Below are 13,146 nucleotides of genomic sequence, written 5' to 3' on the forward strand. Positions count from 1 at the left end.
AGATTCTGTCCAGAACCCTGCTTCTGGCAAATACGTGAAAGATTACAATATCATGGTCTATCAATGAAGAATATGTTAACAGGACCATTCTCTGTATAAAACATTGTCTTGTACTCTGCACCAGTGGTCAACATCCAAGTAAACATAGCCTCTTTCATTAGAAGTTAATCATAGATGAGTCTTAACTATTTGTCATTAATTAAAAAGGATCATGAATTAACACTATACTATAGTCAGAAGAATCTATGAAACATAAAAGTAGATGCTATCCCAGTGTGCACTATGTTTTAAAGTAGAAACTTCATTCCGAAAGTTGCAGTTTAGAAAAAAGCAAGATCAGTTTATTCTGCTAGATAGTGCTATAATCCTACCTGCAAAAGGAACTGTAAATATTACAGTGAAGCTACATTAATTGTGTTGAGCTTGTATAATTAGGCTTGTAAATCAACAATACTTCATTATTTTTCCTGCCTAACCACTACAACTAACTTTACAGAAGCCATCTGATATACTCACTATATACCTTTCACTGAACACAATGGCTTTATTTTTCCCCACTCATTTTCTATTTTTCAGGCAGATTCAAACACAGTTCAGCATTGGGATAAAACTGTGTCTACAGTATTACACCCCTGCAAATAGCCAAGGTGAAGCTGGAAGACAGCAGAGGCAAGTGCAATGATGACAACGTGTTTGCTTAACTGAAGGAATGGGCATAAAAGATTATAAGCCTTTACCCTATACAGTCCACCTCAGATAATATTTCAGTGCCTAACATGCAATCTGTTACTATACTGAAATATTCTGGTGTAATGAATTTAGTAACCTGTGAAAGTGAGAACACTCACCTCTTATGCTTTAGGTTTATTTCCATTTGGCTTCGTTCTACTTGATAAATTAATGACAAGCTTCTGAATAAAGTTGATTTTCCTGCCAAATTCAAACTGGTTTTCTCACTTTAATTCTGGCTTGATGTACTATACCCTGACTTTGTATTTGTACAAAGCTCACTGTCATTATAGGTGGTTGTTACCCAAAATTAAAGAAACCATTTTCCGCTGAGAATCAATATGAAATTTCAGACTTGCTTTGGAACACTTCCCTTGATCTTGTTACAGATTTTTGTCTCCAATTGAGCTTATTGCGGCTTTTTCTACTCAAAAAAACTTGGTGGCATATTGCTGGTTGAAACCAGTATCACGTTTCAGAGTAACAGGTAACAACTTCAGGAACCAAGAGAAACAATCTTTGGGTCAACTGCCTGAATCTCCGAAATGATACACACAGTAAGAGAACACTGCAGAACATTTTAACACACAGATAGCAAACTGCATATACAACCACAGAGAAAAGAGAGAACACAAATCATTTTCCCATAGAACTTCTGACAGGATAACTGTGCTATCTATCTGGACTTTTCTACAGGGAAGAGAAGCTACAGATCTTACTCTTAACTACTGAGCTACTATTTTCAAGTGCAGATTTATCACTTTTGACACTTCTTTGTTATACATCCGTATTTCTAAACAAGAATACGTGTAAATTTCTGAGTTTTGTGATCATATATCATACATAAGCACTTACTATTCAGAGAAGTCTTACCTGCTACCAAGGATTGGCTCCCCAGAGGCTCCCAAAGCAGAATAGTCCATGCCATAGAAATTCAGCCCTAAAAGTATTTTACTCCTCCATTTTGAATCAGGATCCAGTACTTGAACACAGGCTCGTACCCAGGGCAGAGGGGAATTTGGACCAGGTCTGTCAAGTTAGCAAGAAACAAACAGGTTGTCAGAAAAAGTGCACATTCATTCTTGGCCTTCTCTTTTTGCCTAGCATATTTGTAAAGAGCAAACTATGGCACACAAAAATCATTGAAGGTTAGCCTACAGTCTATAAAGGTTAAATGTACATTCTCTAGTGGCTTGAAGTGCTGAAGTACAAAACATGCTTGCCCCACTCTTGACTTTGTGATTCCCTTCCAAGGTGAAGGGACACAAAACATCTTAGAGTGGGTAAGAAAAGGTTTCCACCTAGGACATTTTGTCAATGGGCCTGGCACAATGCCTCTACAGTAATTCACAACTCTGTATGACTTCAGCTTTTTTCCAATAACATCCTCAATGTTTTTACTGTAAATTGGCATGACATACTGGGACAAAATCCACCATTTATTTACAAAAAGAACTAGAAAAATCAGTGATTGGTTTCAATAATTGTTTTGAGGCTTATTTATGGACAAAACCCTAAACAGGCAACTACTCAACAAAAACCTAAATTAAGAACAAGGGTAGAGCCTTAATTCACAGAGTAAATGAACTGTCACACATACAGCATCAGGACATGATGCTTTTTCCACTCTTCTCTCATCAGAGAGGAGAGCAGACTTTATCGCAAACACTCACTAACATGGTAAAAGGAAAAGCATATTCTAGTTTTACAAATATCAACAACACCTACTGCCTTCTAAGTACCTGCCTCAGAGCCTTCCGGATATCTATGCCATTAAAACTCAATCTGCTAATACTGTACAGGAATGTTGCTGGAAATTGTGTGCATATTTAAAGGCAAAAGAATAGTGAGAAAACAATATGTATTATCCTGCATTTCACATACTCAGACCAATCAAAGCAAATTAAGGCAAAAAAAGGATTTTATTTCTTTCTATCAAATCCTTTCTCAGACTAAGAGCATTACATGTCGTAAACTATATTTATTTCAAATACAGTGGGTATGAACTGAAGAATGCTTCCCTCCTCCTTTCGAGTAAAAAGATTAGGAACTCCAAGTCAGGTCTAAGTAATTTAAAGCACCAGTGAAAGTATAAAGATGTGACTGTACTACAAGCTGTGATTTTAACATGGCACAAAGCATGGTGCAGCTTTGCCACACAGCAAAGACGTAGCATACAGCACAGAATTTTGAAATGCATTAAGGTTTCCAGATGGGTTTGTATAGCATGTACAAAAGCCCTTATTACTTCATCTTCATATATCTCAGATTTACCTAGAGGAAACCTAAACTGGATACATCTATGCTGCATATTCCAGCAGGAGAGTAACAAAAAATTGTTTTAACTTCAGTACATATTACTGTCTATGTTTATTCTCCGCTAGGTTGCTCGGCTTGAAGATGCAGAGACAGGCCTGGGGAAGCAGGTATACAAATTCTTTTCAGAAGAGACAAAAGTTCCTTTCTGCTAGAAAATTATCCTAGTCTAGACATTATCAAAATGCTAACATACTACAGGTAACAAAGATTTTAGTGATTTAATAAAAACCAAAAATTATGGCATTTCTAAATCTGCCAGTTTACCACAAATATTAACTCTGGACAGTCACCTTGAAGCAAGACACATAGAATCTAACAGGAATTCCAAAAGCATGTCTTTTACCTACAATTTGAGGTGAAGTGAACCATGCTTTTGGAGAACAGTAACATAATGAGTCCCTGCAGAGTTTAAGGACCTCAGCTCCACTGCTGTTCCACTTTCACTCGGTTAAAAGTATTAACTAATATTCCCGAAAATTAGTATTCATGTACAAGAGTGAGGTTCTGTATTATTTTCCAGTCAGATCAGTTCCCTGATGTGGTTTGATGAACTGCTGCATAAGCAGCTGTATCAGTACATGGGAGGCACTAGTGGAAGAATGGCAAAACATATCCACATTAGCAGTGTTGCCAAAAGGCACTCTGCTGCTTAGGATGAGGCAAATGAGTTGTCACTGTTGAAAAAATTAGCTTTGAAGCACAACTGACATGTATTAGATTATTCATGTACCTATCCTGCAGAACTGTGCTAAAAAGTAATAACAAAAGAACCTGCCCTGGAAAAGAGTAAATATTGTGGAAATAGTAAAATAATATTTTTTTTACCTTGAGTACAAAGCCTTTCACAATATCTGGGTGCCAAATATATTCTCCCCTTAAACAATGTCCTGAGCTCTTGGCTTGTTCAAAATTCACCTATCCTAATTACTAATCCAAAACCTCATATTATCAATGTATATGATACAGTTGCAACACACTATCCACTTTACTAAAAAAATTACCTCATACTGTAGATTTAATAGTGACTTAACTGGGAGTCAGCTCCTTCAGCAATCTTTTTTGTAATGTTAGATGGAGTCTTACCGCTGCAGTGTTGAATAGTCGTATGTCATGAGACTGAAGCTGTCTATTGCTGAGGCCAACTGATCAAATTCTTTCTTTGTGAACATTCCTGGCTGGTTAGTCCTTTTAAAACAAACCAAAACAAAAACAGGAAGAGATTAATTACTACAGTAACCTGGCTTATTCTCTCCTTCAGGTTTCATACCATTTGCTCAGGTAAGAAAAATCTTTCATTCCAAAGGTGGCAAAACAAAGCTACTGCAATGCCATTCTTATAATAAATGTTTAAGTAGAGAAATAAAATCAATACTACTTATGTTGCCAGTGGGAAGAATCAGACTTCCACACCATACTTACCAAATAAGCATTTCCAGCGTGGCTACAATACTGATAAGAGATGTGGTATCAATGAACTGAACTCTAAAAGCTTTTACAAAACCTGTACTTGCTTGGCTTGTCATGCTGGTTTTGATACTTGTATGATTAAGTTATCTAAGCCATACTTAAAAAAATGGATGGGTGCAACTGTTAATACAAACCAAAGGTAATTTTTTTTTTCATCTCAAATAGAACAGTAACTTAAGGTTGTACTCTACTTAAGACATTCTCTCACTGGTAAAAAACATTTCGGTTTCTTTCCATTCCCTCCCCAGTAAAGTCACTAAAGCAGAAGGCCAATACAACTGCCTGATTTTAGCAAAAAACTACCAAAAACCTTTCTTTAGACAAAACCGCATCCATTTCTTTCACCGGGGGGGAGGGAAGAAAGGAGGGGGGAAAGAGGGAAGGGGAAGACAAGAAATCTATTCGATGACCTTCTCTAGATGGAAGTCTAGTTATGCCTTCTGCATGTCTTTGCATGAAATATGAAACATGATTTTTTTACTTCCCCCTTTTTTTGCTTATTCTTGATTTACAAAATCTAGCACTGGGTCAACATCTGCTTTAGCTTCATGGTTGAGGGGTTGTATTTTTGACAGTTTTGGACTCACAGAGGCTACTGACTTCCTTCAACCATTCAACTCAGAAACAATGCATGCAAGTTGCCTGAAAACGCTGAATCTGTTTCGAAGAGAATTCATTAACTTTGAACTAGCAGCACACATAGCACAGCAGGGAACATAAGGCAGCCTTAATCGCATTGCAAAGATGGGACTGAACAAAAAAGGAGAAGCTGTTGTCAGGCTGAGTGCTCTAAAGCACATTAAGCATATTAAGACGAGAAAGGGAAGTCACATATTATCCTAAACAGCCTGGGACAGCAGGGTTCCTAAGGGAACATAAGGAAAGGAGAGGGAAGGGATAGAGGAAGAGAGAGAAGAGATTAAAAAAACCCCATGGTTTAACAGCTACAAACTCTGTGGTGCCACTCTGCCATTTAAGGGCAAACTTAGAGGATTACACAAGATTCCTCTAGAGAGCAGAGCAGAGACTGAAGAACCCAGACCTTCCCAGTAGTATAATAAGCTGCTACTTGATACAGAAGTTAGTACGCAACCTCTGTCTAGACAAGGTACACATTCGAACCACTCATGTTCCATCTTAAATGTTAAAACCAAACAAGATGCTCAGTGACAGATGCAAGTAATAAACTGGGGGGAAAAAAAAAAAATCACTTTTTTTTTTTTGACCTTATCACTTTTTGGATGTGTAAATTCTTCATCCAACAATATGTGCTGAATAGGTCATCAGTGCATAGCAGTGTTCATTTATCAGTTTACTTTCTGTTCTACCATTCCATCACATTAGGAGAGAGGATAACAGAACATAGGTTACACAGTGGAGCAGATTAAATTATTTAACGTGCCTGTCATGTTATACGGGAGCAAAGCATGAATGATATTTGCAAGTCAGGTCAATAAAACTGATGAAGCATACACTGGATTATATAGCTGTAATAGTGAAACATAGTGGAGTTCTGGAAGTCTCAAATTTTCAGAACCACTGGTCTACTTGTCATGTTACAGAGAAATCCCATCCTTTTCCTTCTGTGGTTTTAACAAATTAAAACAGACCTTCACTCTGGAACCTACTGGTGGGCCTCTTTTTTTTTTTATAGTTATCTGCTTGTCATTTACTGCAACTGCAAACTACAGTTGTTCTATAAGAATAAGGAAGATGAAAGACATCTTTGAAACAATGTCATGGCAACTGTAGGCAAAACAACTCCCCAATGCAAACTAGCAAACCACATTTTCAGTAAATTGATTGTGATTACTCATGAAGGGAAGAGTATAAAAAGTAATTATTCTGTGTATTAGATATTAAGGCAAGTTGGATTGCTTTAGAGATTAAGCTGGGTAGTACTTTAATGAAATCTGTATGTGTAACTTGCCTTCTACATCCGTTTTTCATATACAGTGTCAAGGACTACGAGAGGGGGAAAGAATGAAACTAAAGCAAAAACAAAACCAGGTTGAAATTGATTATTGCTATAATTTTCTCCATTTTCTCCAAAGCAAACATGTAACTGAACCACTTCCACTACACAGGAATGCCATCTGAGGAGCAAGGTCATAAGTTTTCAACTTGGAACAAATCCAGCAGCAATGAATATGCTTCATCCAGTCATGGATAGTGTTAAAACACCACCATGCTTCACAGAAGGCAAGTACCACTCACCAGCTCAAGGAGCACCACCAGTCAACTCTCCTCTAGTCAAGCACCTTGGGAAACTGTTCACTGGAGCAAAACTGTAAGTCTTTGATTCATGCCCTAAGAATCACTGAGTCAAGAAAACTGGCACTCAAGGATAAAAACCTAAATATTTTTCAACAGCTGTTATGCTTCTTATCTGAAGTTTTCCAATCATTTTGATATTTAAGCACAACCTTAACTCAAAGGCAGGTATGCTATTGGGAGAACTGGCTACCCTGGATTTTGAGAAGGCTGAGATTCTTAATGACTTCTTTGACTCAGTCTTCACTGGAAAATGCTCTTACCGCACCACCCAAGTCTTGGAAGGCTGACACAGGGACTGTGAGAATAAACACATTAGGCCCACTGTAGGAGAGGATCTGGTTTGAGACCATCTTAAGAACCTGAATGTGCACAAGTCCATGGGACCTGATGGAACCCATCCACAGGCCCTGAAGGAGCTGGCGAATGAAGTCGATAAGCCACTGTCCATCGTATTTGATGGACATTGAGAATAGAAGTTTCCAAGTCTAAGCCAATAGCCTGTCATTCTTCTGAGCCCTAAGTACTATTTCCAAAATACTCAGTGAAGCGGCAGAAACTTCATCATCATTTATAAGCACTGCACAATATACATACTAAAGACAGCTTGTTATTAAATTATCATATGACTAAACCCTTGGTAATTTTATCTGCTCATTATAAACATTACAAGTAAGAAGGAGCAGAAGTCAGGTGTATGAACATGTATAATAGGAAAAGCAAATCATTTAATATACCTGAAAAGTCTCTTTGCACAGAATTAATCCTGACCTCTGAACTGCTTCATTTGCTTTCAGTTCACCATAAGACACAGTTCAAAAATTACATCTCATTTGGAGTCTAACAAATGTACTCATTAAAAGAGCTAAATTGAACACTGAATACAACAGAATCTGCTGTTTAAAGAAACCCACTCCTACTGGTCTAAAAATACACTGAAATTATGCAACATGTACTATAAACACTGAAGAATGGGGCTGGCTGAAGAACAGGGTTGTAAATAAGTAACTTCAAGGATGTTAGGCTTTGTTAACAACTAAGATAAGCTTTGCCAGAACCACCTGGTGGTTACTGGTATGACAACGATCCTAAAACAAAGTGATGAAGAAATAGCCACCAGGGGTCCCAAAGCCCACTGTCCATCATATTTGAAAAATCATGGCAGTCAGGTGAAGTTCCTGACGACTGGAAAAAGGGAAATATAACCCCCATTTTCAAGAAGGGGAAAATGGATGACCCGGGGAATTACAGACCAGTCAGTCTCACCTCTGTGCCTGGTAAAATCTTGGAGCAGGTTCTCCTGGAAGGCATGCTAAGGCACATGAAAAACAACAAGGTGCTTGGTGACAGCCAGCATGGCTTCACTAAGGGGAAATCCTGCCTGACCAATTTGGTGGCCTTCTGTGATGGGGCTGTGGAACTGATGGACAGGGGTAAAGCAGCTGACATCATCTACCTGGACTTGTGCAAAGAGCTCGACACTGTCCCACATGACATCCTGGTCTCTAAATTGGAGACATCAATTTGATGGATGGACCACTCGGTGGATAAAGAACTGGCTGGATGGCCACACACGAAGAGTTGTGGTTAATGGCTCGATGTCCGGCTGGAGACCAGTAACGAGTGGTGTCCCTCAGGGATCGGTCTTGGGACCTGTCTTGTTCAACATCTTTGTCAGTGACATGGACAGTGGGATTGAGTGCACCCACAGCAAGTTTGCTGATGACACCAAGCTGTGTGGTTTGGTTGATACGCTGGAGGGAAGGGATGCCATCCAGAGGAACCCTGACACGCTTGTGAGCCTGGCTGATGCCAACCTCGTGATGTTTAACCATGACAAGTGCAAGGTCCTACACCTGGGTCACAGCAATCCCAGGCACACCTACAGGCTGGGTGGAGAAGAGATTCAGAGCAGCCCTGCACAGAAGGACTTGGGGGTGTTGGTCGATGAAAAAATGAACACGAGCCGGCAGCATGCACTCGCAGCCCAGAAAGCCAACCGTATCCTGGGCTGCATCAAAAGGAGTGTGACCAGCAGGTCAAAGGAGGTGATCCTGCCCCTCTACTCTGCTCTTGTGAGACCTCACCTGGAGTACTGTGTGCAGCTCTGGTGTCCACAACATAAAAAGGACATGGAACTGTTGGAACAAGTGCAGAGGAGGGCAACGAGGATGATCAGGGGACTGGAGCACCTCCCACATGAAGACAGGCTGAGAAAGTTGGGATTGTTCAGCCTGGAGAAGAGAAGGCTGCATGGAGGGCTCATAGCAGCCTTCCAGTATCTGAAAGGGGCTTATAAGGATGATGGGGAGGGACTCTTCATTAGGGACTGTAGTGACAGGAGAAGGGGTAATGAGTTAAAAGTTAAACGGGGGAAGTTTAGATCGGATATAAGGAGGAAATTCTTTCCTGTTAGGGTGGTGAGGCACTGGAATGGGCAAGGAGGTTGGAACTTGATGATCTTAAGTTCCTTTCCAACCCTAACTGTTCTAAGATTTTATCTTTCCTGTCTCTTTGTAGGGAACCACTGAGTTACTGAGTGAAAAAAAAAAAAAACCAACAAAAAAACAACGAAAAAACTCAGTCTACTTTTTTTTTTTTTTTTTTTTTTTGTGGAGCACATCTGTCCCTGAGACCCATCAGCGCTTTTGTTTTAGACCAGCCCATTTCCTGGATGAAGCTTCCACCACATAAAATACAGACTTTCCTGCTGAAGCCTGGTTTATCTAGCCCAGTATTAGTATCTTCCCATTCTTAGCTATGCCACTTTTGACTTGACCAAGAAGTTTTTGTACTTAGTTGAGAGATTTTCCATTTCCATTTGTAGGCTCCTGACCCAGATTTCTGCTAGACAACACAGGAAGAAAGGAACAAATATTCCCTTGAAAGCATAAGTCTTATATACACATATTCCTGACAATTTGTCAGTATTTTCCTATGGCATGCTTCTACACTTATATACAGAAACTATTATAGGGACAACATCACAGACTTGAAGGAGTCATCTGCTTACCTTGGTATTTCCGTATACAGAGCTTAGTTTTACAGTTCCTTTCTACCATTCTATTCTTTCACATCTAAAATAACTGCAGAGGAGTTTGCTTCATAGACTAGAATATCTATTACCTGAGACTTCCAAATAGTATGTGGTCATATGTATCAGAATTCCCATTAGTGATTTACTGGTAAGTATTTCTGTAAGGTTTTGACTTTGTAGTCTTTCACATTGAAAGACTGGAAAAAACACTTCAAGCATACAAGCTGCATTCATTTACTTTCAAATGAATCTACATTCTCAATTACTTCTTGTTTCACTATGATTGCACTCAAAATGAAGTAAAAAAAAAAAAAAAACAAAAAACTGACTTCTATTCCCTGTAAGTTTGAACTGCATTCTTGTTCAGTTATCTCACACTCTCCTTCCCTCATAAAAGAGGAATTTTCTGTATCCTCACGTTGTTCAACAGGCCTCAATAATGGAAAGCTGACTGAATTTCTGTTTCCTGTATATATCTATTTCAGAAGTCATCTTCTTGGTAATGACCTAATTTTCTTGTGGTGTATAATTCTCCATTTTTGCTGTAAAGCAACTGTTTGTAAATCTTCCCTTCTCCCATCTTTTCTTCACCATCATATATTATTGGTTTTCATAACTCCTTCCAGTAAGGAGCATTCAAGTATAATGCTATCGCATTTTTTGAACAGACCAGTGAATTCAGTTAAAGCACAATCATTGAATAAGAATTCAGTGTTTCTTCCTGTATGCAGTCTGTTTTACAGCAAACAGGAGAAAGAACTCTACCCTGTGCATCACACAGTTGTAGGAATTGATAATGAAGTAGCCAAATGCATAAACAAACTAGATCTGAAACCATTTTCTTTTCAGGAAAAATCCTCTTGACAGTTTTGTAGCTATACTATCTCTTTTTATGTTCTCAAAAACTCTGTAAGGATGACAGCTCACTGAAGTAATGCTCCACTATCAGGACTCAGAAAACAGCTCTATGTGGATCCTGGTTCCAATCGATGTTTTGCAACTAGATTCTCTGGTGTCTTACATATGTTCCATTTATAAGTCCTGCTCGCTGCTGGATCTTGGGAAAAAGAGATGGGTCATCTTCATCTGTCCAGCTGCCTATTTTCATAAAATAGCAAGGACCTGACTATTAAAACTCTATGCCTATGTCAATTTGTTTGAAACTGGTGAAGTGCTAAAAAAGCTTTTGCAGAGAGACGAAGAACAGAAGAGATGAAGCTTACAGACAGCTTGCTACCTCAGGAATAAAAATAAAGTAGTAAGACCTGTCTGCAACAGTATTGGAAGAAGCAGGCAAGTCAACAACAGGACCTTGACACAAGACTGCTGTTCAAAGCCATGAACAATAATTACAGATTTAATCCCTGCTGTTAAAAAAAGAATGTGACCATATCAAATGATTAACAAAAAAAAAAAAAAAAAAGATTCTCAGAGAGATGAAAATAAATATCATACATAGTGAGGAGCTGAATTCCATGCAGCTGACTGGAGATTTTACAAAGCACAGCATGATCTCCATCTCTGACTGCTCTCCCTCAATGAGCACATCCTTGCAGACAGCAACATATCAAGGCTTTTGCAGAGATGCATATTACTCATTAAGCATTTCAGAAAATATGGATGCTTAGTGTTCAAATACATACACAAGCATTTCTAATACAGCATTCTTTCTTCCACTTCTTTTATAAGGAACAAGTTGCAAGAGCTGAAGAACTGGATGCAATTATGTTATCCAAATCTCAGTTAAATCAGAGTTTAAACACAGTGTTGTGGTTTAAGCCCAGTCGGCAACACAGCCACACAGCTGCTCACTCACTCCCCACCCCTTCCTCCCCCACCGCTTCCGGAGGGATGGGGAGAAGAATCCAAAGAATGTAACTCCCATGGGTTGAGATAAGAACAGTCCAGTAACTACGGTATAACACAAACCACTACTGCTACCACCAATACTAATAATGATAAGGGAAATAACAAGGGAAGAGAATACAACCGCTCACCACCCATCAACCGATACCCAGCCCGACCCAAGCAGTGATCTAGCCCTTCCGGGTAACTGCCCCCAGTTTATATACTGGGCATGACGTGCTGTGGTATGGAATACCTCTTTGGTTAGTTTAGGTCAGGGGTCCTGTCTCTGCCTCCTCCCGGCTTCCCCTCCTCCCTGGCAGAGCATGAGACTCAAAAAGTCCTTGGTCAGAGTAAACATTACTGAGCAGCAACTACATACATCGGTGTTAGCAGAGCTATTCCCAGGCTGAAAGTTGGAAACACAGCACTGCACCAGCTACTAAGAAAGAGAAAAAGTACCACTACTGCTGAACCCAGGACACACAGTACCTGATTTTGTGGCCTACAAACCCAGATCAATAAATCAGGGACTGTACATTGCAAAACCAAAACCAAAAATTCCAAGTTAGTGTAATTTTACTTTTATTAAATCATCTCTATGCAAACTGCATGCCTCTTAAAACAGAAATAAAAATCAAACTGAAAGGCAACTGGAAATCAAACAGAAAAACAATCATTACTTCTCACATACACTTTCTGTTGTGGCTTTTCATCTGGTTCTACTCTTAGAACACTCTTCCACTTTCACACACTAAACAAATTAAGATAGAGACAAAAGCAGGAGGATCCTTCCCCTTTCAACTAACCCTTATCTGCTTAGCATCTCCAAATTACATTTTGCTCATATAATATGAAAGACTACCTTATTGTTAGTAAGTCAGAGAAACATCATCCTGAGAGATAAAAATTATGAAGGAATGAGCGAATGAAAAAAGGGGAACATTAATGAAAACATGACAATTTAGCAGTTCATTTCTAGTGAGTTGGAACAGCCTGAATGTCCCAAGACAATTTCTGTAGCAAGCCTGGACTATACACATTAGGGAGAATGGTGCAGGTAGTCTGGGAACACTACAATAACATTCATTCATTCATTGGTAGATTTTAAGAGTTTGTTAGACAAACTGCTATCAAGAGACACACTGTTATAGTTTATTTTGCATTAGGATAATGCACCTTCCAATATTATTGGAAGCACTATCTATTATTCAGAATATTAATTTAAATTCAGAAATAAAAACCTGCAACCCTACTTTTTCACTTGTCTTTTGCTGCTGCACCAATTTCATGATAGGAATGGTAAAATTTAGATGCCTTCAAAGAGCACAAGGGCAATCTGTTAGTTGTCCACAAAAAAGATCACGATTTAAAATTAAAAAACTAGTATCTCTACCAAATGCACCCTAAAAACACAAACCTGGCTGATTTTATTAGCATTACTGAACATGTTCAACTTTTCTTAATGGCAAGAA

The 13,146-nt window shown here is 38.9% G+C and overlaps 1 protein-coding gene across 3 annotated transcripts in view; it reads right to left on the minus strand.

The window, feature by feature from the left end:
* Positions 1-13,146, minus strand: part of CHID1 (chitinase domain containing 1) — a 146,960-nt gene that overhangs the window by 96,320 nt on the left and 37,494 nt on the right. For all 3 annotated transcript variants that reach the window (XM_065682681.1, XM_065682679.1, XM_065682680.1), the window contains exons 9-10: positions 4,132-4,233; positions 1,603-1,758 (exon numbers count right to left, since the gene is read on the minus strand). In XM_065682681.1, the coding sequence (XP_065538753.1) occupies positions 1,603-1,758; positions 4,132-4,233 (258 nt within the window). The remainder of the gene's footprint in view (positions 1-1,602; positions 1,759-4,131; positions 4,234-13,146) is intronic.

This window comes from Lathamus discolor, chromosome 6, assembly GCF_037157495.1.
Source record: "Lathamus discolor isolate bLatDis1 chromosome 6, bLatDis1.hap1, whole genome shotgun sequence".
In the NCBI taxonomy this organism is placed as follows: domain Eukaryota; kingdom Metazoa; phylum Chordata; class Aves; order Psittaciformes; family Psittacidae; genus Lathamus; species Lathamus discolor.